Source organism: Solanum pennellii, chromosome 8 (assembly GCF_001406875.1).
Source record: "Solanum pennellii chromosome 8, SPENNV200".
Classification (NCBI taxonomy): Eukaryota; Viridiplantae; Streptophyta; class Magnoliopsida; order Solanales; family Solanaceae; genus Solanum; species Solanum pennellii.
The window spans coordinates 13,146,244-13,173,992 of NC_028644.1; the positions used below are offsets into that span (position 1 = coordinate 13,146,244).

General features: G+C 36.5%; 1 protein-coding gene across 2 annotated transcripts in view; it reads right to left on the reverse strand.

The window, feature by feature from the left end:
- Positions 1-12,029: 12,029 nt before the first annotated feature.
- Positions 12,030-27,749, reverse strand: part of LOC107028771 (secoisolariciresinol dehydrogenase-like) — a 17,426-nt gene continuing 1,706 nt past the window's right edge. For both annotated transcript variants that reach the window (XM_027919112.1, XM_027919113.1), the window contains exons 2-3: positions 12,651-12,991; positions 12,030-12,575 (exon numbers count right to left, since the gene is read on the reverse strand). In XM_027919112.1, the coding sequence (XP_027774913.1) occupies positions 12,148-12,575; positions 12,651-12,991 (769 nt within the window). In that variant the 3' untranslated portion in view covers positions 12,030-12,147. The remainder of the gene's footprint in view (positions 12,576-12,650; positions 12,992-27,749) is intronic.

Here is a 27,749-nt window from a genome sequence, read left to right on the forward strand (position 1 = left end):
ACATATCAAGATATTGTCTAAACACTCTATTCACCAATACAATAAATGAAGCTTTAGCCATAGGCAAACCAAACAACATTATTACACATTCATAATGACTATACACAATTTGAAAAGTCGTCTTTAGAATGTCATCTCTTTACATATTAATTGGTGATAAATCGACCGAAGGTCAATCTTATAGAAGAAACTCGCTCCTTTGGGTTTATTAAACAAACAATCTATCCTTGGAAGAGGATACTTATTCTTAGTGGTTAGCTTATTCAATTGCCGGTAATCAATACAAATGCCAAGTGAACCATCTTTCTTTCGAACAAACAAAACCGGAGCACCCCATAGAGAGATACATGGTTTGATGAAACCCTCATCCATCAAATCATTCTATTGTTCTTTCGAATCCTTAGGTTCTTCCGGAGCCACGAGGTAAGGAGGAATAGAGATAGGTTGCGATCTGGGAGAAGGTCAATATCGAAGTCTATTTCTTTTTCTTTAGGAACACCGATAGATTATCGGGAAACACTTCCAGAATCTCATTAACAATAAGGCAAAAATTAAGAATAGGGATTTGGAATTCAATATTTATAACCCAAATAACATGATATATGCAACCTTTAGAAATAACTTTTCTAGATTTAAGACACGAAACAAACTACCCTTATGAATAAAATTTCCCCTTTTCAACCGTAGGACGAGTTCATTTGGAAAATAAAACTTAAAAACTCAGGTTCTAAAATCAATAGTAGTATTAAAATAATGGGGATAATCCATACCAAGAAAAACATCAAAATCTAGCATATTGATCTCTACAAGATAAATTTGTGTAACTCTAGCGGATAAGGAGACTGGAGAATTTGTATAGACTCTCTTAGACACAATAAATTCACCAATAGGAGTAAAGAAACAAAAAGGATCCAATAACACATCCAAAGAAATGTAAAACTTTAGCCACACATGGAGTCACAAAATACAAGGTAGAAGTGAGATCAAGCAAAGCATAAACATCAAAATGAAAGACTTTAAATATAAGGGTAACCACACAGGGAATCCTCTTTCTGATGACGAGTTTGTAGTGCATAAAGTCTTTTTAGCTTTGGAACATTTGAAACCGAACTACTAATCAGAGCTTTCCTACCTTCTCTTCCCTTGATAGTAAGCGATGGACAATTCCTTATATTCTGACACTCTTTCCACAAACAAACAAACCATCCATATCGGCTAAGTATTTACCCTGATGCTTTATTAAAAATCTAGCACAAGTAGACAATGAAGATCCACCATCATTTCCTCCTTCAGTCTTAGCGTTAGACACTCCATTTTTTGTACTTTTGAATTACAGCATTAAAGAAACCTTGATCAGAGAACCTTTTTTGGAACATAGAATGACCATGTAGAATCGAACCTAAAATGTGAAAAGTCAATACCAGTGGTGTTTGCTTTCTTTACCTCCCTAGAGTTATCTTTAAGTTTCTCCTATTCAATTATTATGATGCACCATTAGACAATAAATTTCCATTTCATTGATGAGCATGGTGGTACGAAATTTTTTATCTACCATTTCAGACAGTCCCAAAACAAACATTTTCATCCTTACCCTAGGATTGACAACCGTAGTTGGAGTGCATCTAGACTATTGTGTGAACTTTAAGGCATACTCCTTCACAATCATATTTCATTGATGAAAGTCGATGAATTCAAGTAAATTTGCCTCCCTCATCTCAAGGGTAAAGAACCTATCAAGGAAAGCAACCTTAAATTTTTCCCAATCAAGAGGACTAGCATCAATTACCTTGTCTTCCTACCATAGGTTGAACAAAGATTGAGCAACATCTTTAAGTTGATAGGCGAGCAACTCTGCCTTTTCTACCGATTTCACTCTGGTTATAGTCATCACCTTCTATACTTCATTATGAACTCTTGAGATTCTTCCTTAGTATTGACAACATCAAACTCTAGGTGATTCATTCCAATGAAGTCCCTCACTCTAGTTTCCATTGTATCCACATTATGGTATACGGGGACCACACCCCCGTATTGTCTTCGGCCTTCATCGCTTGAGCCAAAACTTGAAAAACAACCCTAAACTCTGCATTAATCACATTTTTGGCCAAGCGGTCGGCTGAAATTTGTAGAGCTTCTCATACCTATTTCTCCTAACATATGCTCTTTGAGGGGTCATATCTTGAAAAGCATTGAATAAGGATTTCTAGAAAGACATATAGAGTTACACTCTATCTCACGACTTTAGAGTAATGAATATTATGGAGCTTCTTAGACATATTATAGCTTATTGTTAGTAAATATGTATCGTTTTACACTCATGAACAAAACTCTACTCGACGCGGATTATGGCACATCCTAGTACCTTTATAAACCTAGTGTTGTGAATACTAGTTTTGTTATGACCGGAAGTATACCCTAGGTGTAACATATTGTATAGGACCCCGAGAGACCCTACATAAAACACTTAGTTTACATCATACAATACAATATAATTTAAAGATTAATCAAGACAATCGTATATCAAAAATTGTTTGACAAAAGTGGAAGTCTTACATAAGTCTCAAAACTATCTAATACATCATAAAGAAAGTGATTGAGACGTAACTCATATATCATATACAGAGTCTGAAAAATAAAATACATAAAGCAAATAAAAAAGTCTTGGTTCTTAGAACGTGAGGACTAACCAATATTTGAATGCCCAAAAAGATCAAGTAGCCACGAGTGTGGGAGGTAGGAGCATCATTCCCTACAATAGTGGAACAATATAGACACAAGAATGCATTAGTACATGAAATGTACTAAGTGTGATAGCAATGCATAAGAGTTATGAAATTATGTTGAAAGGACTTCGCATTACATGCAATGACCAAGATAAAACGAAAGATAATATCTTAGAAAACATAAATCATACTCATGGTAAATGCAAGTTAAAATTCATTAAACACTTGTGAGATACATTAGAAATTTACCTTAGTTTGTTATTGTGGGATGTTTTTCGTTAATCGACATAGACCATGTGAGTTATAACATGGAATATGATTTCTATTCCACACCAAAAAGGGGATGTCCTTACTTTTCAAGATAAGAACAATAAAGTTGAGCTAAAGTCGATCCACTAGATAATGTCTATCTAAGACAAACCTATGGTGGTACATTGTTATGGGATAGAGAAATTGCTACTAGAAACTCGCCTCTACTAATGGAGAGTTTCAATCTCAATATCGTTTCGGTGTTAAGCATATATCTCATGGAGTAGTTGTTAGTCCCATTCATCTTATTATCCACGAAAGACACAATTAATCAACAAATCAAAGTGCGACTTCATTTATAATAGATAATAAACCTTGATTCAATGTTAGGTGAGAAAACCATTCAATCCTATGAATCCTTTATTTGAGAATAACCTTTTACAACTGAAACTACAACAACAACAATAACAATGACGAATTACTCTCAAAACAAATTTAAATCATTTATATCAATTCCATATAAATAATATGTATATTTTCATAAATTCATCTTCCATAGTTTATAAGGTTAATCATGTGTTCATAGTCTAAATTCATGGGGAATGCATGGATTCATATAAATTTAACTCCAAAACATGTAGTTACTTCAATTCATACATCAATAAATAGATAACAATCAATTTGATAAAAATTTAAAAGAACTAGTTAATCAAGATTGAGTAAAACTCTAACTTTTATTGGATAATCTAACTTGTGAAATTAGATATTTTAGGAACCCCGTGGAGGAAAGGACTCCATAGGTGAATACTAACATACCTTGCTATTCAGAGCCCAAGAAAGAGTAGAGTATTGGAGGACTTGAAATTGAATTCTAGCTTCTTCTTTTTCCTTTGGTTGAAAGGAATTAGGGAGTGAATTTGGTTACGTTTAGAGAAATTAGGAGAATGGGGTCAAACTGGGTAGTTTTCGAACAGAAAAACTTTATATATGGCTTAGGGGTAGAAGGAAAAACAGCATGGTTTGATTAAAAATTATTAGGGAAAAGACAAAAGTCCCTTAATAACGGCCAAACTTTTCTACGGGTCACACCTATGTACCCTAGAACTTGTTACGGTCCATATAGCTCAACCATTAACCAAGTACTGGGACATAAAAATATACGTAACTTTATCAAAATCCTTCTACGATTTGAAAGACTTCTCACAGTTCGTAGACCCTTACCATAGAACTCAACTTGGACTTCAAAGTTTCACAAGTCTGGATTGTTTCTACGAACCCTATCTACGACTCGTAGATTGATTGATGAACCATCTAGGTGAACTGTAGAAAAGAAACTGTCACTTGATTTTTAAAAAAATATTTTCCCCCTTCCTACAGTTGCAATCTACCGTCCGTAGAAGCTTCTATAATCGGTACATGGAACTGTTGAGACAACATGCAACCCAAAAGTTTCTTTTCCTTTTGTTCCAAATCTTAGGTGTTACATTGCTCAGCTGATATATAGATTTTTAAGAATGAGCAATGGCAATGACATGTAGAGAGAGATTCAATTCAACAATTAACAATAAAGCTCACTCATAACACTTGTCATAATAGCTTCAAAATTTAAGCAGTATATGCCTAGTGCAGTGCTCTTGAAAGATTAGAGCTATGGAAGGATTTTTATACGACTACAATGAGCACTCAAGAACCTTTGGTTGTAGGGGGTGATATCAATATTACTCTGAATGAGGAAGAAAATATGGGTGGTCTCCTTGTTACACAAAAGGAAACCATTGATTTTGCTCAATGTTTGAATAATTGTGATTCAAGGGTAATATGGCACTCATGGAGAAAATATACATGGTGGACTTGAAGAATTGAGGAGGAATGTATTTTCAAAAGACTAGATAGAGTACTGAAAAATTATAAATTTGTGGATTCATTGACAGATAGTGAGGCTTATCATCTAATTAGGGTAGAGTCGGACCATGCCCCTCTTCATGCATGTGACATGTAATGCAACAAGGAGCCACCTATAGTTTGACCAGTCAGGTTTTTTTTTTAATTTTTGGACAAATCATTCAGATTATAAAAGAAAGTGAAGGAATGTAGGCAGTACCAGTGGGGCCGTCCTATTACCATTTATCATAAGAAAATCAAGATGTTGCAAGAGGTATTAGCTAATTGGGGTAGAAAAACCTTTGGTAACATTTTCTAATAGATTGCTACATTGGAAGATGTAATAAAGCTGAAAGAAGCAAAATTTGAGATAAATCCATATGGAGGCAACATGAAAAAGTTGAGCAGGGAAGGGCCTCAGCTAAAAATGTTCTTACATCTGAAAGAGGAATATTAAAAACACCTTTGCCAACATGATAATTTCAAGAGTTTTACATGGAAGAAGGGTAACTATTTTCCCCCAAGATTATATATATCAATCAGACAATATTTATAAGGGATAATGTTAAAATTTACATGCTAAAGATCACTAGTTTGTTAGTTTGTTAACATTGTTAGTTAGTAACAGCATACACTAGTTTGTTAGCACTATAACAGATTGATAGTTAGTTATACAATGTACAGTGCATTTCCAATTATTAGTTAGAGTTGTTAGTTAGCTAATAGTTAGTTAAGTCATTGTTTTTGGATGCTATATATAAAGCTCCATTGTAATAGTTAGAGAGATCAGATCATTCACAAGCTTAATGCATTTTCTTTCTTCTTCTTCTTCATCATCTTGTCCTTAATTCTGTCCAGAATTTGACATCAAAATCAATGAGTTCATAGACTCATTTTTCTTCATGGTATCAGAGCAGGAAGTGCTGGATCGAGTGGAGTTTAGATCTCCTTTAGTTCTTTGAACTTGTGGTTAAGATTCTGTGGGAAGAGTTTAGATCTACTCCTTCAGAAAATTTTTTTTCTTCTGATCGATTGACTGTGAAGCTGTTATAAAGCTTTTGAGAAGCTGTTGTGAATCTGTTGTTTCTTCTTCTAGGTGAATTTAGATATCATCTAAGTTTGCTAAACCAGTTGTTGATTGATTAGCTCGATAATGGCTGTGTTGAGAATTGATCAAAGTGATCCTCTGTATATTGGACAATCAGATTCATCAGGAGCTGTATTGATTCCTATCAAATTGACTGGTTCAGAGAATTATGGAGTTTGGAGCAGATCCATGAGGATTGCACTCTTAGGTAAAAGGAAGTATGGTTTTGTGACTGGAGCTTGCACTAAAGCATTGTACAAAGATGATCTTCATGAACAATGGGAAACATGTAATGCCATAGTCTTGTCATGGTTGATGAACACTGTAAGTGAGGAGCTTCTTAGTGGCATAGTTTATGCCACAACTGCATTCTCTGTTTGGGCAGATCTCAAGGAGAGGTTTGATAAGGTGAATCGAATGAGAATTTATCAATTGCACAAGGAGATAACTACACTTACACAAGGTACAGATTCTGTGTCTTGTTATTTTTCTAAACTTAAGACCCTATGGAGTGAGTATGATGCTGTGACACCACATCCTAGCTGTTCATGTCCACAGTCTAAGGAGTATGTAGATCACCTTCATGAATTGAGGCTAATTCAGTTTTTAAGTGGATTAAATGATTCCTATGATCAACCTCGTAGACAGATATTGCTTAAAGGAATTACACCTTCTCTCAACCAAGCATATGCTATGATCATAGAGGATGAAATTCAACATTCAACATGCACAGCTACTGCTGTTGATAAACCAAATTCAATGGTGATGAATGTAAGAAGAGCTCATGGGAAGGAAGTTTTTAATCAAGGGAAGGAAGGTTTTAAGAGTAAGAAATGTGATTACTGTCATTTTTCTGGGCATACTAGAGATAACTGCTACAAACTAATTGGATATCCAAGTGATTGGAAGTTTAAGAAGAAGCCAGGATATAACAATAAGAATGGTGGTTATGGTGATTCTAATACTGGCTATGGAAGTGCTGGAAATAAGAACAACAGTGATGGTTCTAATGCTGGTTATAGAGGTCCACATATAGCCAATAATGTGGCAGGTGACATCAACACTGCCTATGATCAGTCTCAATTAGCTTCAACTAGTCAAGGTGCAGGAAGTAGTGCAGGAAATGACACATGTTTAGCAAGAGCACAAGTGTTCACAGAAAAGGAATATAAGCAAATCTTGGAGATGCTGAACAAAGAAGAGCCAAAGAGAGTTAACATGACAGGTATTACAACTTGCTTAATGGCAAATTCTTTCTCACAAGACTGGATTGTAGATTCTGGTGCCACTCATCATGTTACAGCACATAAGCAGTCATTATTCAAAAGCTATGAATTGAATAAATTACAGAAGAGTCAGGTACATTTACCCACAGGGGATAGAGTAGATGTGAATCATATTGGTGAATCAACTATATTTGAAGATGAGGTTGTGAAAAATGTGCTGTATGTACCAGATTTCAAATTTAATCTGTTATCAGTGTCCAAAATGACAAGGGAACTGTCTTGTTTTGTATCATTTTATCCTGACTTCTGTGTTTTCCAGGACCTCTTCAATGGCAAGGTGAAGGGGATTGGTAAAGAGCAGGGAGGTTTATACATGTTCAAGAGTGGCTCAACATTGAATAAAATAGACAAACATAAGCAACATGTGATGGTGGCAGCAGGTACATCAAATCAAGATATTCAACTTTGGCATCAAAGACTTGGACACCCTTCTCACATAATCATGAAACATCTAAAATTGATTTCCAGCAATAAAGATGATGTGGTTACTAGTTGTCCTGTTTGTCCATTAGCTAAACAAACAAGACAAGCATTTCCTAGTAGTAACTCTAGAGCCTCTACTAGTTTTGATTTAGTTCATATGGATTTATGGGGACCATATAACATTTCTACTTTGGACAAGAAGCATTACTTTCTAACTGTAGTTGATGATTACAGTAGATTTGTTTGGATTTACTTGTTGCAATTGAAGTCTGAAACTGTTGTAGCCATAAAGATGTTCCTCTCTATGATCAAGACTCAATTTGGTGCACATGTTAAAGTTGTGAGATCAGATAATGGTACTGAATTCTTTAACTCTCAATGTATAAAATTGTTCCATGAACTAGGAATACTTCATCAAAGTAGTTGTTCATACACACCTCAACAAAATGGTGTAGTGGAAAGAAAGCATAGACAGATTCTTAACATAGCTAGAGCCATCAGATTTCAGTCAAAGATGCCTATCAGATATTGGGGATATTGTGTAAAGGCTGCTGTATATTTGATGAATAGATTACCTTCTTCAAGTATCTCAAACAAAAGTCCTTATGAACTTCTTTACTCCAAAACTCCAACACTTGATCATCTAAAAGTGATAGGGTGTTTATGCTATGCCACAGTGATGCCTAAGGGTGACAAATTTGCAGAAAGAGCTGTTCCTACTATACTTCTAGGATATTCAGAGCTACAAAAGGGTTATATGTTGTTGGATATAAAGTCCAAAAGGTTTTTTGTGAGCAGAGATGTGGTGTTTCATGAAAATGTCTTTCCTTTCTGTACAAAGGAAGCATATGCAGAAGCATCAACAGATGTATGTGGTTCTCCATTAGATATCATTGATAATGCTTTAACAGATTGTGATGTTGAGCCTGCCAAAGACACAGAAACTCATGATGATAATGCTGGAAATGCTAATGGTAATGAAGACTCAGGAGCTGGAAATGCTAATGGTAATGAAGACTCAGGAGCTCTTTATGATGATAATGCTGAAAATACTATTGCTACTGAAGCTGTTGAAAGGCCTACTACAAGTATTAGAAGAACTTCAAGGAGGATAAAGGAACCAGTTTGGATGAAGGATTACACAAAGGGTAAACAAAGCAGCACTAGGCATCCAATAGCCAATTCTCTTAGCTATGACAAAACTACATCTGGTTACAAAGCATTTGTAAGCAAATTTTCTGAGTGCATTGAACCAAAATTTTTCCATCAAGCAGCCAAAGATGATAGATGGATTCAGGCTATGCAACAGGAGATACAGGCTTTAGAAGAGAATAATACATGGTCAATAGTTGATTTACCTAAAGGAATGCACACTGTGGGCTCTAAGTGGATTTACAAAATAAAATACAAAGCAGATGGTCAAGTTGAAAGGTTCAAAGCTAGATTGGTAGCTAAGGGATATAGTCAACAGGAAGGATTAGACTATCATGATACTTTTTCACCAGTTGCAAAGATGGTGACTGTTAGATGTGTGATTGCCTTAGCTGTCTCAAAAGGATGGCCTATGTATCAGATGGATGTTTATAATGCCTTTCTTCAAGGTGATCTTGAAGAAGAAGTCTACATGGAGATGCCTGAAGGGTTTAGAAAACCAGGAGAAAACAAAGTGTGCAAGTTGCTTAAGTCTCTATATGGCCTTAAACAGGCATCTAGACAGTGGAACTTGAAGTTGTCTAATGCCTTAGTAGCAGCTGGTTTTTCTCAGAGTGGATATGATTATTCATTATTCACCTTAAAGAAAGATGCAGACATTGTAATTGTTCTTGTTTATGTTGATGATTTGCTGATCACTGGAAGCAATACAAAAATGATTAATGAAGCAAAGGAGAATCTACACAAACAGTTCAAGATGAAAGACCTTGGTGAGCTCAGATTTTTTCTTGGTATTGAAGTGTTAAGATCAGCAGAGGGAGTGATTTTAAATCAAAGAAAGTATGTACTGGAACTTATTTCTGAGGCAGGTCTAACAGGTGCAAAACCTTCCACAACTCCCATTGAATCAAATCTCAGATTAACATCAGTAGAATATGATCAGGCCAATGGCTATACTGAAGATGTTATACTACAAGATGTCACTGCATATCAAAGGGTGATAGGAAAGCTGCTGTATGCTACTATTACCAGGCCAGATATCAGCTATGCAGTCCAAGTTTTGAGCCAATTTATGCAAGCTCCCAAGAGGTCACATTGGGATGCAGCAATGAGAGTAATCAAATATCTAAAAGGAACAGTTGGCCAAGGCATATGGCTACAATCTAAACCTGCAAATGAGTTATCATGTTGGTGTGATTCTGATTGGGCTGCCTGTCCTAATACTAGGAGATCTATCACAGGATATGTGGTTAAGTTTGGAGAATCACTTGTTTCCTGGAAATCAAAGAAACAGCAGACTGTCTCCAGAAGTTCAGCTGAGGCTGAATATAGAAGCATGGCATCAGCTGTATCTGAAGTTACTTGGCTATTGGGGTTATTTACTGATCTAGGTGTGACAATTCATATGCCAATTCTTGTATTTAGTGATAGTAAATCTGCAATACAACTTGCAGCAAATCCAGTTTTTCATGAGAGGACAAAACACATTGAAATTGACTGCCACTTTATTAGAGACAAAATCAAAGCCAAGGTTATTAGCACAGTTCATGTTCATACACAGCAACAACTAGCAGACTTGCTAACAAAGGGCTTAAATCGAACTCAACATTCATATCTTTTGGGCAAGCTTGGTGTGCTCAACATTTTCCACCCTTCATCTTTAGGGGGAATGTTAAAATTTACATGCTAAAGATCACTAGTTTGTTAGTTTGTTAACATTGTTAGTTAGTAACAGCATACACTAGTTTGTTAGCATTATAACAGATTGATAGTTAGTTATACAATGTACAGTGCATTTCCAATTATTAGTTAGAGTTGTTAGTTAGCTAATAGTTAGTTAAGTCATTGTTTTTGGATGCTATATATAAAGCTCCATTGTAATAGTTAGAGAGATCAGATCATTCACAAGCTTAATGCATTTTCTTTCTTCTTCTTCTTCATCATCTTGTCCTTAATTCTGTCCAGAATTTGACATCAAAATCAATGAGTTCATAGACTCATTTTTCTTCAGATAATAAGGGATATAAACAGGAGAAACAAGCTTCATAATGTGGCAGTGAAGCTAGATATGGCTAAGTCTTGTGATAGAATAACTTGAATATGCCTTACTGGAGTGTAAACACTTCAAGAATTACTTAATTATTAGGCCTACTTTGTTAATTACTCATGATCCCATAATCCTAGTTGTGGTATTACCTACTTATACTTGGTTAATCATACTTTATAATATGATAAATAGAATAAATCATAAACATATAAGTCGGGTAGATGAAATTCAGAATCTTTAATTGATGAACAAAAAGCAATATTATAAACCAATACTTTAAGAATTAAATGCTCACAATGTTTGCAAGTTAGTTCTCAAGGCTAAAATAAAAAGTATCAAATCGTCTAACAACCCATAAAAGGAAAAATTACAACCAATACTTATAAATATCAAATCACAAACGTAGTAGGAACAGGAATTGTAAGGAAATTCGGCTTGGGCAGTTGTTTCTATGCTTGAGACCTAGGACTCGTAGGTCTTCCTACGGTTCGTAGATAGGCTCCGTCGATCATTATTTATTCCTTCACTTTAGTAGCATTATCGACCGGTATGATCAACAGTCTGTTGATCTTTGTAGGGCCCGTCCTGTCAATTCGTCATTCAATCACCGGAACTCAACAACTCTGAACATTCTACGACTGAATTGTATAGCTAGCAGAAGCAACTACAGCTCGTCGTAGGTTTCGTTGTTTCACACTTAGCTCGAGAAATTACCACTCCAAACCACGACTCATACCTACGGCTCATAGAAGATTCTACGACTCGCTCGTAGGTCAAGTGGTCAATCATCAAAAAATCATTGCTGCTAAAACATTTCATTGACTGTTCCAAAACCTATATCCTGCAAAATCGAAGCAAAAATAGCATCACATCAACTAACAAATGCTTAAGACTCATGCAAGACTCCATGTTTAAAGCATCTAAAGTACCGTGAATCCGTGGTACCTCATTAAGCACAATGAAGTTGAGATGCTGTTACAAGAGTTAGGATTGTTTGAGCCTTAAAATCTTTGATCCATGCATCTTCAATGTCCTTAATTAATAAAGGGTTGTCTCCAAGCCCAAGATTTCTACCTTTAGAAAAGAAAAGTGTACATATAATTTTGGATATGAGCTCTCTGCTATGTAATCCTTGTTCAGTAAGATGCACCACACATGCACTTATGATGGTACACAGAATGAAAAGGCGAAAAAAATAAATAAAAACATACTTAATTTGTTTATAAAATATGGACATGACCTCTACTGAAAAGAAATAAACATGAATCTTATTCCAAATTCTTTATCAAATACAAAAAACTACTTGAACATTGATAAACCTGGATTCTCAATTGTGAATCCCCCATCAATAATAAAATCTTGGCCATTTACATACTTGGACTCATCACTTGCTAGGAAAACAGCTGCTTCGGTGACATCATAAGGAGTAAGTGTAGGACCGTTTAAGGTAGAATAAACATCTGAATCTTCCTTCCCCATCTTTTTTAAGGTATCTAAAGCTGATGTTGTACGAATAACGTAAGGTGACACACAATTCACACGAATGCCATACCGTCCTAAATTAATTGCAGCATTCCGAGTAAGTCCTAACAATCCATGTTTTGAACTGGTGTAGGAATGAGGACAAACACCACCTATTGATGCACAGACACTACCAGTTGTAATTATGCTACCTTGACCACGAGGGATCATGACTCGTGCTGCTTGTTTAATTCCAAGAAATGTACCTGCGAGGGATATTACATTTATTAAATATGAAAAGCATCAAAGCCTATGAGATAGAAGATGTACCTATTCCATACCTACGAGGTTAGTACTAATGACTTTTTCGAAGTCAGATTTTTCATTTTCAAGAATATTGGATTTGACTGCTCCCATAATACCAGCATTATTGTACATGATGTCTAGCTTGCCATACTTGTCTACAACAATGTTCACAACATTTTCTAAGTCTTCCTCTTTTGTAACATCACAATGCACAAAGGTAGTTGATGATGGATCCAAATCTTTGCAAACATTTTGTGCCAAGTCGTCTTGAATGTCTGCAATCACAACTTTGGATCCGTATCTAGAAAAAAGTTTCGCTGATGCTTCACCAATGCCACTAGCAGCACCAGTTATAATTGCAACCTTACCTTCAAGCCTAAAATAAATAATAATGATGTGTGTTACTCCTTGACATTTTATGAGTTTTTGTCTATTCGCCAGGTATAATATTACCACCTCCATTCCAAAGTAAGTATATATTATCTTAGTTAGCATTATGCTCATTAAAAATTCAATAAATGCTATGTAGTATATTAAAAAATATCCTTATTGAATAAATTTTACTTTTGAGAAATAAACATTAGTAAGAAGATGAAATATAAAAGTCTACATGGAAACATATAAAATTGTCTTGAATTTCTAAGGTGAAACTTATTTTTGAACGGCGAGACGAGAGTATAATAAACTAAAAGTCTCCTTTCCATTGAAGATAACATTAATGTCGCCAATAGGAATCTCGGAAGCGAAGCGTGTGGTACGGCAGGACAAAACAGGGCAGGTAAACTACAACTAAAATTCTAAATGGGACGGGGGTCCGCCCGGCCAAACAATATACATATGTTAAGTTCTAGTATTGTAATTAAAAACATGTTTGTTAATTTTTCTGCTATGTAAACTACCGTAATAACCACAAGCACCGTTTGAGATCAATACTTCATATTACCCATTATGCCAACTTTAAAATTATCTTTATATGACTTTTGATTGAAGAATAATATAATTTTAAATAAAACAGGATAGGGTAGGTTGAATATATGACTAAAGCTATTGAACTTGTGGATGAAACTTTAAAGCTTGAATGTGGCTGGTGGTTTTTGTTGAAGTTCTTGACAAAGAAAGACTCTTTGTGTATAAATCTTTAGTGAGCTATTTTTAAAAGGTGGTTTGGTAAAATTTATTAGAATAATAAAAAGTAGAGCATATTAGAAATGTTAAGTTTAGCTATGTTATGATTGCAGTTTGATCTAGTGTATTTAGGGATTTTTTTTTTTAACTATGCATATGATCATGTATTTCAACTATTTCATAATACTTGACTTCCATTGATTTGATATATTTCGTAAAAAAGATTAAATTATTGTTAAAATTAAACTTATTTGTGATGTTGTAGAATTTTAAATTTGACTACTATTTTCTTTTTTAATTTCTACTTTTTCACAATTTGGAAAATAACTTTTTTATTTCTACCTGAAACTTTTAATATATTTATAAAAGAAAATTTCTTTTATCATGATTTAACATTTGCATTAATCATTTATTTTTCAATAATTTTATAAGACATAATACTCAACTTCAATTAATAGGAGTAGTGTAATAAAATAGTCATGTAAAATTATCTTTTTCTCATAATGAGTGGGTCGAGTGTTAGGATCGAATTCACGCACACACACTAGATGAATGAAGAACACAAGAACTTTCAAGAGAAGAGATGAGAGATCTAGAGAGAGAAAGAGAAAACCCAGTATTTCGTGGTAACACCCCGTGAGTAAACTTCCACGGCGGTGAGGTATATTTATATTAATCAGAGTATTTTTGGTTACAGAGAATAAATAGAGAATAAATAGGAAAGCCTAAAATAGAGAATAAATAGGAAAGCCTAAAATAGATCAGGCTCCACTACCTAACAATTTTCCCACTTGGAGACTGACTCAGTCATCCAAAAACTACATTCTCAAAAAAAATCTCTTCATCATCAACATCTTTACCGCACCGCAACATCTGTAGCAACAACTACAGAAGACCAACCGAGGTTTTACATAACCTCAGTTTCCCAACATCAACACATTTCGTCAACATGTCTGTCGGGTTCTTTGCACCCTCTATCTTCTCCAAGCACATATCACCATCCTCCACTGCCCTGCGAGTGAAATGGTATCGCCTTCTGATGTGCTTTGTCTTCGAATGATAGACTGGATTTTTCACCAACTGTATGGCACTCTGGCTATCTGAGTAAAGAATCTTCTCGCTCTGCTTCTTGCCCAATTCCTCCAGATAATCTGCCAGCCATATCATCTCTTTCCCAGCTTCAGCTATTGCCACATACTCAGCTTCAGTAGATGAAAGAGAAACACACTTCTGAAGCCTGGACATCCAACTCACTGCTGTTCCACCTATGGTGTAAATGTACCCGGATGTACTCTTGCTCGAGTCAACATCCCCACCAAGATCAGCATCCACAAAACCCTGTAGAGTCACCTTGCCTTTGCCAAAACAAAGTGAAGTACTGGATGTACCTCTCAGATATCTCAGAAGCCACTTCACAGCTTCCCAATGCTCTTTCCCAGGGTTCGCCATGTACCTGCTAACAACTCCCACTGCATGTGCTATATCAGGTCTAGTGCAGACCATAGCATACATCAAACTACCAACTGCTGAAGCATATGGAACAAGTGCCATGTGATCACGCTCCTCGGCAGTCTTGGGTGACTGCTCCTTTGACAATTTAAAGTGATTTGCCAATGGAGTAGTCCTGGGTTTAGCATCATTAACCCTGAATCTGCTCAGCACCTTCTCAATGTACAACTCCTGAGATAGATTTAAAGTGCCAGCAGATCTATCCCGAGAAATCTTCATCCCCAAAATCTGCTTTGCTGGACCCAAATCTTTCATCTCAAACGCTGCAGACAACCTTGTCTTCAGATTGTTAATCTCCCTCATACTAGATCCTGCAATCAACATATCATCCACATACAAGAGTAGAAAGACATATGAATCAGTGTATTTCTTGAAGTAACAACAAGGATCCTTTTCAGCTTTGCAGAATCCACTCTTGGTCATGAAGGAGTCAAACTTCTTGTACCACTGCCTTGGTGCTTGCTTTAGTCCATACAAGCTCCTGGTGAGCTTGCACACCATGTGTTCCTTGCCTGGAACCACAAATCCTTCCGGTTGCTGCATATAGATCTCTTTGTCCAAATCTCCATGTAAAAACGCTGTTTTTACATCCATTTGCTCTAGATGCAAATTCTCCGATGCAACAATACTCAACAGAATTCGAATAGAGGTTAACTTCACAACAGGAGAGAATATTTCAGCATAATCAATACCTTTCCTTTGTGAATATCCTTTAACCACTAAACGAGCCTTGAACCTTCTTTTGCCATCTGGTTCAGTCTTGATTCTGAACACCCACTTGTTCAGCAAAGCTCTCTTCCCTGCAGGTAGCTCAGTCAACACCCATGTGTCGTTCTTCTCAAGTGACCTCATCTCATCATCCATGGCTTGCTCCCACTTGATCGAATCCTCCACCTGTAGGGCCTCATCAAAAGACTCTGGTTCCCCCTCATCAGTCAGCAATAGATAGTGTAATGAAGGTGAATACCTATCTGGTGCCCTGATGGATCTGGATGATCTCCTTAACACCTGCTCAGGTGTAACTTGCTCCACTTCAGATTCTTCAGTAGGAGTTGGTTGAGTATCTGCTTCGACATCTCTGGGGTTACTCTTCTCCAACTCAACCTCAACTCCCACTTGCTTTGTAATCTCTAGAACCTTCTGCTCTCTGTCCTTGTACAGGACAGACTCATCAAATGTCACATCACAATGTCTCAGGATCTTTCTGTTCTTGTCATCCCAAAACCTGTAACCAAACAAATCAGAACCATATCCTATGAAGTAACACTTCACAGCCTTGGCATCAAGCTTGTCTCTCTTTTCTGGATCAACATGAACATAAGCAGTGCAACCAAAAGTCCTCAAGTGTGAGTACTTGAGTTCTTTTCCTGTCCACACCTCCTCTGGTATCTTGAACCCGAAAGGAACCGATGGTCCCCTGTTGATCAAGTATGCAGCTGTGCTCACAGCATCCGCCCTAAGTGTTTTGGGCAGCCCACAGTGTATCCTCATACTCCTTGCACGCTCATTCAATGTTCTGTTCATCCTCTCAGCAATTCCATTCTGCCTTGCCTTACCAGGAACTGTTCTAATCAATCTGATTCCCTAAGCTGCACAGAATGCCTTGAACTCTGATTTTTCATACTCTCCTCCATTGTCAGACCTTACGCATATGACTTTCAAACCGGTCTGATTCTCAACTTCAGCTTTCCATTTCTTGAAAGTTGCAAACACATCTGACTTATGCTTCAAGAAGTAAACCCATACCTTCCTGCTGAAATCATCAATGAAGGTAACATAGAATCTGGATCCTCCAAGTGATGATCCTGGAGATGGTCCCCAAACATCTGTATGGACCATTTCCAACCGCACTTTCTTTGGCTCTCTAGGAGTCTTTGTGAAGCTTACTCTTTTCTGTTTGCCCATAACACAGCTCTCGCACAGACCCATATCAACAGACTTCAGACTCTCTAATGCTCCTTTTGCAACCAGCATCTTCATTCATTTAGTACTCATGTGTCCAAGTCTGTTGTGCCACAGACATGAACCGGAAGCACCTTCAGCAACAGCGGCCATGTTTATACACCCTGCAGTGGTGTACAAGGTTCCAGATTTGGTGCCACGAGCTACTACCATAGCACCTTTCACGATCTTCCACGAACCTTTCCCAAACTCTACTGCATATCCCGTGCTATCCAACTGACCAACAGTTTTCTCCAAATTTCTGACATCCTCCAATGTCCACTGGTTTCCCGAGGTGGTCTTTATGCAAACATCCCCCTTTCCTTCAATCTCTAAGGCTTTATTGTCAGCAAGATATACTTTTCCAAAATTTCCAGATTTGAAGTTTTGGAGCAACTCATTGCTTGGAGATGAATGGAAAGATGCACCAGAATCCAAAATCCATGATTCAACCGGGCTGTTCACACTAAGGATTAGCGAATCCCAAATGTCCTCTGCTGAATTTACAGAATCATTGTCATCTCCAAATTTCTGATTCTGTTTCTTCTTTGGCTTTGTACAGTTCGTCCGAAAGTGCCCTTTTTCTCCACAGTTCCAACAAGTCACGTTTGATCTGTTCAGTGATTTTCCTCGATTCTTTGATTTTGATCGACCATGTTGATTTTGGCCTTTCGTCTTACTTCTCCCCCTTCGATCAACGCTGAGAGCACTGCCCGATGAGTCTCCCACTTCTCGTTTGCGAATACTTTCGCTAAGAACAACATCACGGATTTCATCAAACTTCAGTTTCTCAGATCCACAGGAACTGCTAATCACAGCAACAACAGTATCCCAAGACTCGAGCAGAGATGACATCAAAATCAACGCCTTAATTTCATCTTCGAAATTAATATCAACAGAATTGAGTTGACTCACAATCATATTGAACTCGTTTATATGATCAGAAATGGATCCAGTTTCAGACATCTATAAATTGAACAATCTACGCATCAAATATACCTTGTTCATAGACGATGGTTTTTCATACATGTTTGACAGTGCCTTCAAAAGACCTGACGTAGTCTTCTCCTTCACGATGTTGAACGCCACGTTTCTTGACAAAGTCAACCGAATCAACCCTAGAGCCTGGCGATCCTTGAGTTTTCATTTCTCCTCCGTCATGGATTCCAGCTTCACCCCGGTCAACGGTTCATGAAGATCTTTCTGGTACAGATAATTTTCTATCTGCATCTTCCAGAAACTGAAATCGGATCCATCAAACTTCTCGATTCCAAGCTTCGAACTATCCATCTTCTGTGATCGTGTTGAATCTCCTTAGCTCTGATACCAGTTGTTAGGATCGAATTCACGCACACACACTAGATGAATGAAGAACACAAGAACTTTCAAGAGAAAGAGATGAGAGATCTAGAGAGAGAAAGAGAAAACCCCATATTTCGTGGTAACACCCCGTGAGTAAACTTCCACTGCGATAAGGTATATTTATATTAATAAATCAGAGTATTTTTTGTTACAGAGAATAAATAGAGAATAAATAGGAAAGCCTAAAATAGAGAATAAATAGGAAAGCCTAAAATAGATCAGGCTCCACTACCTAACATCGAGTCCAAATGTGACAAATAAAAGTGAACAAATAGAATATTATCTTACGTAATTGCTTAATATTGGTGTTATTTTGTAGCTATGATGATTTGACAAACTCAGGGACGTTAAGAAGGGAACAGGTTCTTGGCTCAATATGCTTTTTGGCTGCCAGCTGGAGAAAGTATAAAAAGTTGGTGCACAGTCTCCAACAGTGGCAGAAGTGGCAGACGCGCCAGAAACCTCAGCCAATAGGATTGTTTTATGTTTTATGACCTTTCTAAATAAACAAATCATCCCTATATTCACAATTAGTTTTTGCAACTTGAAAAATATCTCAAGAACTCTTGCAAAGGCTTACAAAAAGGAGTGAAGAGGGATCCTCAAGATCAACTCAAATCTGAATGAGCTGGAAGCTTAGTTGTCTTAGGATTATTTCTTCTGCACGTAAATTGTAAATCTGTTCCTCCATTTATAAAGGAATCAGATAGTTGTTTGGTGTGAAAATCCTAAATCAGTTGAGTCCAACTGATTTAGTGGGCAGCCTTGAGTGTTTCTTAGTAAAAATCCTAAGTCATTCGAAGCGTGGTGATTTAGTGGGAAACCTGCATTTTGCTTGAATCCTAAGTTGTCTAGTGGTGATAGCTTACTGAGCAGAGTGAAATATGCTTAGGCTCTTCAAGCAATAGAGTTATTGCTTGGTTTTGAGATTAATAGCTCTTTCTCGCATTTTTGTAACCTGTTTTACTTTTGCTTGAAATACTAGTGGAAACGGTTTGAAATCTTGTGAGACAGGTCGTGACTTTACTCTGTTGAGCAAGGAGGTTTCCATGTAAACAATTGGTGTTGATATTCTGCCTTTATTTACAGTTCTTCATATTTTAAGTGTGTCAAGGGACCTGGTTCATTGACTGATAATGGACGCACAGATTCCAACAGTTGGTATCAGAGCAGGTACTCTCTAACTGGTTAACACCAAGAGAGTGGTTCCTACAAAAGAATGACTGCTCCACTTAACCTAGAAGAAGGACAATCCTAAACTCGACCACCACGTTTCAATGGTCAAGAATGCATGATTATCTTATGGCTGAGGATAGTGATCTATGGGACATTGTATTGGATGGGACTTTAATTCCAACTTTTGAAGTAAAGGATGGTGAGAAAACTAGAGTTATTGAAAAGACTCGTCAATAATTCAGCGAAGCGGACAGAAAGAAGACTGAGAAACACTACAAGGCTAAGAAGCTGTTGGTTTGTGGTATAGGTGCTTAAGAATATATTCATATTTCTTCCTGTGAATCAGCAAAGGAGATCTGGGATTGTCTCGGGACTGCTCATGAAGGTACTAAGCAGGTGAAGGAATCAAAGGTGGATATGCTCACTTCTCAACATGAAAATTTCAAAATGAAGGAAGGGGAAACTATTCATGACACGTATACTAAACTTTTCTCCATAACAAATGAGCTACGAAGTCTTGGAGAGCCAATCAGTACTTGCAAGCAAGTTAGGAAAGTTCTTCGAATTCTTCCTAAGTCATGGGAAGGCAAAGTACATGCTATTACTGAAGCTAAGGATCTGAAAGTTCTGACGATGGACGCTCTTAAGCAAAGTGGATGCTATCACTGAAGCTAAGGATCTGAAAGTTCTAAATATGGACGCTCTTATTGGAAATCTCAAGAAACATGAAATGAATAGAAGTCAAGACCTCTAAAAGAAGGAGGCCAATAAATACAAGTCTCTAGTACTCAAATTTGCTCCTGGAGAAGTGTCTAGTAAAGAAGATGATATGGACTATCTTACCAAGAGATTTCAGAAGATCATAGAAAAAACAAAGGGCTTAGAAAAGGAGGGAACCCTCCTCAAGCTGCAACTGCTAGTGACTTGTGTCACAAATATGGAAAGGCTGGCCACTTTATAAGGGACTGTCCGATGCCCAAAGCTGAAAACAAGGAGTATCAAAGGCTAAGAGGTGAAAAGTACAAACGAAGGGACCTGGTACCTGACAAATGTTCCAGAAAAGCTGCAGCTGAATATGCAGTGAAGAAAGCTCTTACTGCATGGGGAGACTCTTCAAGCGATTCAGGAGATTCAGATTGTCCCAAAGATACATCAATCCTGGTGATTTAAGATGAGGATAACATATTCAATGGGATGTTTTCCCTCATGGCTAAGTCATATGAGGACGATGATGAAGATAAGGTAACTCTTCATGACTTTAAGCAAAACTTGTGTACGTACTCTATTAAAAGGTTGGCAAGGTTAGAAAATGTCTTGATTGACTGTGTTATAGAGTTAACTACTGAAAGGGACTCTATGGACAGTAGTCTTGATGGTTTAAATGAAGAAATGGTAGTTCAGATGAACAAATGATGGTTTTGGAATCTGAAAAAATGGAACTTAAGGAGCAACTGATTTGATGATTGAGAAATCTGGTAAAAGGAAGGGTGTAGCTACTAATATACAGGGAGAGTTAGAAATCAATTTAAACACGGTCGAAACCATACTTGCCTTAGCCCTGGAAAGAAATGTTCAGATGTAGAGGGACATGGTTCGTCATAAAGAGGAACTTCAAGTATACTTAAAATGGACCAGCTCTACCAAACTGCTATCTAATGTTACAAGTCAAAGCAACTATAAAAAAAGGGGGTTAGGAAGTTTGAAAATTACTCCTCCTTACAACCCCCACAACAAATATGTGTTTGTCTCAAACAATTTACTTTGTCTTCACTGTGGTCGAAACGAGCATCTGAAAGGAGATTGTCCTGCCTAGAAAGCTTCACAGGAAAATTTCTCTATCTATTCTAAGCAGAAAAGGACCCAGCTAAAGGACCAGGTCCTACTAGCAAAAAGCCTAGACAAGAAACTGCTAGAAACAGAGGACATGCTCCAGTTCGTAGGGTCTCAAACTTGAAGAAGATAAAGTTGTCACACTGGGAAAAAAACACTCTCATTACACCTTTGTCAGCTTATTGGGAACTCAGATTGAAGTGGGTTCCCAAATCTAATAACTAATGTTTTTTCAGGTGAGTGAAGGAAGTAGCAGCACGTGCTTGTACATGGACAGTGGCTGCTCAAAGCGCGAGACTGAAAATACCAAAAACTTCCTTTCACTCAAGGCACTTCACAGAGGAGGTGTCTTTTTTGGCAATGAAAAAAAAGGTATATTCTTGGCATAGGAAAATTTGGCAAATCTCTTGAAGATTCCATTGAAAATGTGTAATATTTTGTCCACAAAAAGGGTGATTTTTGACTGCCAAAAAAAACATGAATGCGTCAGAACTAGAAATAACTCATGGAGATGATCTGACATGCCTAATTGCTCAAAGTGAAAGTGCTGACTTCCGACAAATGAGACTAGGTCATGTGAGCTCTTCTGTACTGAACAAATTGGTTTCTAGGGATCTGGTCCGTGGTCTGAAAAAGATGAAATTCAGTGAGAGTAAAGTGTTTGAAGCAAGTGTCAAAGGGAAACAAACCAGATCTTTATATAAATCAAAGAAGCAGGTAAGTTCTTCAAGGGTTCTTGAGTTAATACATATCGACTTGTTTGAGTATGCAAATTTGCCAAATCATGTGTTCAAACTCAACAAAGATATGTACGGGCTGAAGCAGGCACCTAGAGCTTGGTATCAAAGGTTGTCAAGGTTTTTAGAGAAGACTGGCTTCAAGAGGAAGCAAATTGACAACACATTGTTTTTTATGAAAAGAGATCAAGAACTTCTCATCATTCAAGTGTATGTGGATGATATCATTTTTGGAGCAACTTTTGAACATTTGTGTGAAGAAATTGATACCCCATGGGTATAAACTCAAAAAAGGGAGCAAATGAGGCAGATCTTTTAGTAAATTAAACAATGTAAAGAGGTATTATTGGATCTCTATTGTATTTGACAGAAAGATGGTCGGACATGGTATTCAGCGTGGGAATGTGTGTACGGTTCCAAGCATGCCCCAGGGAATCTTATCTAAAGGTAGCTAAGAGAATCCTGAGGTATCCGAAGAAAATAGGGGACCTGGTTCTGTTTTATCCTGCAAGTAATTCTTTTAAACTAGTGGGATATGTAGATGCTGATTTTGCAGGATATCATGTGGACAGAAAGCACAATTCTAGAATGGCTCTTTTCCTTGGATCCCCACTCATCAGTGGCTCTCTGAACAATTGAGGCTGAGTGTTTAGTTGCTGCTTCCAGTTGTGCTCAACTTCTTAGGATAAAGCAACAACTTGAGAATTTTGGAGTCCACATCAACACCATCCCTCTCATGTATGATAATGCTAGTGTAGTCAACATGGGAAAGAATCCAGTCTAGCACAAAAGATTCAAACACATTGATGTCAGGCATCACCTTTTGAGAGATAATGTTAAGAAAGGAAACATCATCATGAAATACTGCAGAACTGAAGATCAGATTATAGACATCTTTATCAAATCTCTTAGCAAGGATCAATTTGAGAGCAAGAGGCTGAAGTTGAAGATGACGAACATGCACTAACCTAGTTTCTTCAAGAAGCCTCTAATTTTTGGTTTGGCTAAGATCTGGAGGGAAGGTATCCACAGAACCTGTAATGCATTGTTTAAGTAAGATCGTCTTTGTATCTGAATGCAGGTATACACCCATTGAAAGCACAAGAGCAGAGAATGGCCAGAACCATTAAGGAATTGTATTCATCTGTAGTTGAGTACCTGGTCCTTCCCAAGGTTAGCACTCTTTATATTTGTTTTAAACTGTCAAATGAGAACCATTCAGATCACCCCATGTCACTCATAGGTCCTTCTGACCGTTGTCCCATCACCTTTAATCCAAGCGATGCATAAATCTAGGGACCTGATACACAATTTCAAGTTCTTTTTATAGTGCCTTTGCTACACTCCATCTTATTACATTCCAACTTTTCTCTCTAAGTCTAAAATCAAAACCTTCTCAATCTTTCTATCTCTCTCTATCATTTAAGTATTTTCTTTCAAACAATAATGTCTCAATCCTCTTCTTCTTCAAAGAAAATGCTAGATTCTCTAAATGAGATAAATCTAGTGGCTTCTTACACCTTTTCTGAAGCAGCTTCTGTTGATAAAAGGGACAAGTCGTCTAAGAAAGTGAGTAAAGGTAAAAGCAAAAGAAAACTAAGACTTTTGCGGAAAGCAGGTTGTTATAAAAAAAAGGTATTATGGCTTCTGCAACTAATCTATTCATCATGTGAGTGTATTGAAAGGAAGGGAAATCCACTTAGTAAAGTTTCTCAGTTGATTAAGGGGTAGGACCAATTGAAACATGAATTGGATGCAGTGAATGTGCTAGTGAGCAACAAGGAGGATGAAATTGCTCTGTTAAAAGAAGAACTGCTCAAAGCGCAAACAGAGGGACCTGTTACTGAGGTTGTCTAGAAGATAGAAAACCTAAATGATGAGCTATTGGAAAAAGTTGTTTCTCTTCAAGAGAAGATGATCAAGGATAATGATGCATCAAACTCTACACTCACCCTTGTTTTCAAGTCCCTCTCTCATATACCTCCCTCTTCATAGTCCTTCCTGTGTCTTTTCTTTGTGTGAATAGTGTCTGGGATTCTCAGTTTTCATTTTAACTTAAATGTATTGAATGCTAATTTGTTATGCTCATGATATGGAATCATGTTTTATTAAGGCTAAAGTCTGTTGCTTTTTGGCTTATTAACTATGTTAGTGTTCTCCTTGACTGTGATCTTACTTATGAATCTTACTTTTTGTGTTGGTTTACTGTACTACTTTTTTATGATGCCAAAAGGGTAATAAATTGGGGGTGTTCAGATGATGCTTAGGTTGGTAAGAAGTACAAGGGGGGGGGGGGGAGAAAGAAAAAACGACAGGGGGGAAAGGAAAACATGCATGTACCAATGTAACTCAAGGAAAATATGCACGTACTAGTGTTACTCAAGGACCTTGTAAAGGTACCTGTCCATGGTGTAGGAAACTAATGAGTGTGTCTACTCGACAGGGGGAATAAATGCAGGCATTGGTGTATGGTTTGCCATCATCAAAAAGAGAGAGAAAATGTTATTTGGAGTTTGATGATTTGACAAACTCAGAGTCCTTGTCAAGAGACCTGATTCATTGTGCAAATGTGCATGCAACTGCCAGGTCTTTATCGACAGGGGGAAGGAAACATGGAAGAACATGCAGACACTGGTGTACTGTTTGTCACCATCAAAAGGGGGGAAATGTTATTTATAGTTTTGATGATTTGACAAACTTAGGGACCTTATGAAGGGACATGGTTCTTGGCTCAATATGATTTTTGGCTGCCAGCTGGAGAAAGTACAAAAAGTTAGTGCACAGTCTCCAACAGTGGTAGACGCGCCAGAAACCTCAGCCAATGGGATTGTTTTATGTTTTGTGACCTTTTTACATAAACAAAACATCCCTATATTCACAATTAGTTTTTGCAACTTGAAAAATATCTCAAGAACTCTTGGAAAGGCTTACAAAAAGGAGTGAAGAAGCATCCTCAAGATCAACTCAAATATGAAAGAGCTGGAAGCTTAGTTGTCTTAGGATTATTTCTTCTGCATGTAAATTGTAAATTTGTTCCTCGATTTATAAAGTAATCAGATAGTTTTTTGGTGTGAAAATCCTAAATCAGTTGAGTCCAACTAATTTAGTGGGCAGCCTTGAGTGTTGCTTAGTAAAAATCCTAAGTCATCCGGATCGTGGTGATTTAGTGGGCAACTTGCGTGTTGCTTAGTTCATCCTAAGTTGTCTAGTGGTGATAGCTTAGTGGGCAGAGTGAAATCTGCTTAGGCTCTGTAACCAATAGAGTTATTGCTTAATTGTGAGATTAATAACTTTTTCTCACGTTTTTGTAACCGGTTTTACTTTTGCTTGTGAAGACTAGTGAAAACGGTTTGAAATCTTGTGAGGTAGGTCGTGGTTTTACTCCCTTGAGCAAGGAGGTTTCTGCCTTTATTTACAGTTGTTCATATTTTGAGTGTGTCAAGGAACCTGATCCATTGACTGATAGTGAATGCGCAGATTCTAACAATTAGAGTATAAATTATCTCAAAATAGATTATCATATATTTTATTCCAACCAAATATGGAATAATCCATCCTATTAATTCCAAAATTAATTATGTTTTATCCTCATACAAAATGAGGCCTAAAGATCGTATGAGAAAAACTAAACTCTTTGAATTTGCTAAAATAAACAAGTAACCTGAAATGATATAGGGACGAAGTAAAATGAAATGAATGGAGCATTAACCGTCCTTAATATGCTATTGTCATAATTTATTATTACTAGTTATGCAACTTATAATATTGATTAAAATATAACACCAATATTTTTAAAATAAGTTTTACCCATATATTAGAGAATGTATAACGTATATGGTATTAAGTAGGTGGATAAGGAAAAGGTCATTAACTCATATAATTAATACGATGTTTGAAGGTTGATAAGACAAAAGAAACTATTCATGTATGTAATTATTACATGTATAGCTATCAAGCAGTCAAACGACTCCTATATTTTTATTATGTCACAACTAAATACATAGCTTTGTTATTTATGTATTATATTTTTTATACCATGTTTGATTATTTTTTTTCAAATAGAATCAAAGTAATTCATGTATTAATTTTATAAAATGTTTGGTTGTATGTTTTTAAATATTGTATAAAAATTATTCATATATTATTTTATGTAATGTTTGGTTTATTATTTTTCATGTGTCATATAAAATTATTCATGTATTTGTTCTATACAATATTTTTGTTGCATTTATTGTAATCCTACACAATTAATACATGTGGAACTTATGAGGGAATATATGTATAATATATGTGGGACAGAAGGTGAAAGATGTTATGTGTGTTTTAGTTATACATGCATTAAAATATTAAATTGCTTTTGGCCAAACTCATCGGTGGCCCCCTAAACTTGGAATAAATTTTTATCCAGACACCTCAATTACGCGGTGTTCATTTTAGACACCTCATTTAGGGTTCTGTTGTGTCATTTTGACACTTTTTGCTGACATGTCAAAATGAGTGTCATACACTCAACAATAGCACGTGAAAGACTTAATTTAACTATTTTTTATTTTATTTTTCTCTTCTTCTTCTCCATTTTTTCAAGGCACCAACCTCTTTCAAGCTTAAATTCCTTCAATGGAGGTCATTTTTTTTATTCAAATTCGTTTTTAAGTTATTTTCTTCTTCTTCATTGTATTACTTATCTAAATCTACCATCACCTCCCTTCATTTTTTGCGGGAAAAATGGATACCAACACCCATATTTCTTATTTATTCTCTCCTTCTTTCTTCCTCTCCCTCTTTTCTTTCCAAAAAACAATATTAAAAAGAAAGAAGATGAATAAATATGAAAATAGTAAAAGAAAAGAATTTTTTTTTTGAAAAAGCACAAAAGAGATTTTGAGTGTAAGGAAATAAGAGATTTTCTTAGAATAATATTTTTAATTTATTTACTAAATAGATATTATAATTATTTTTAACTGAAAATAACACATGTAATTATTTAATTGATTGTTTGTCACATCATCAACGAGTGTATTACACTCTCCTTTAGTTTTTTGTTTATTGTCAGAAAAGTGTCAAAAAATGACACAACAGAACCCTATATGAGGTGTCTGAAATGAACATCGCTTAATTGAGGTGTCTAAGTGAAAATTGGTGCCAAATTTAAGGGGTCACCGATTGATTTGACCATTACTTTTTTATCCTTATCAAATCACTTTTACAAAATCAAATAATAATACATATAAGAAAAAACATTATGAATTTTCTTGCTTTGGGTTTCTTTTATCTTTTTGATTACTTTTAGTTTGTTTGCTTCAATTCTTCTTAATTGTTAATGGAAAAACTAAGTTTCTTTCTCATTCCCTGGTCAAAAGAAAAAATACGGAATTCATTCAGTACACTTCAACTCCTACCAACCTTGAAGCCTCTATCAACATTCACATCCAGTGCCCCTCCCCCCCCCCCCCC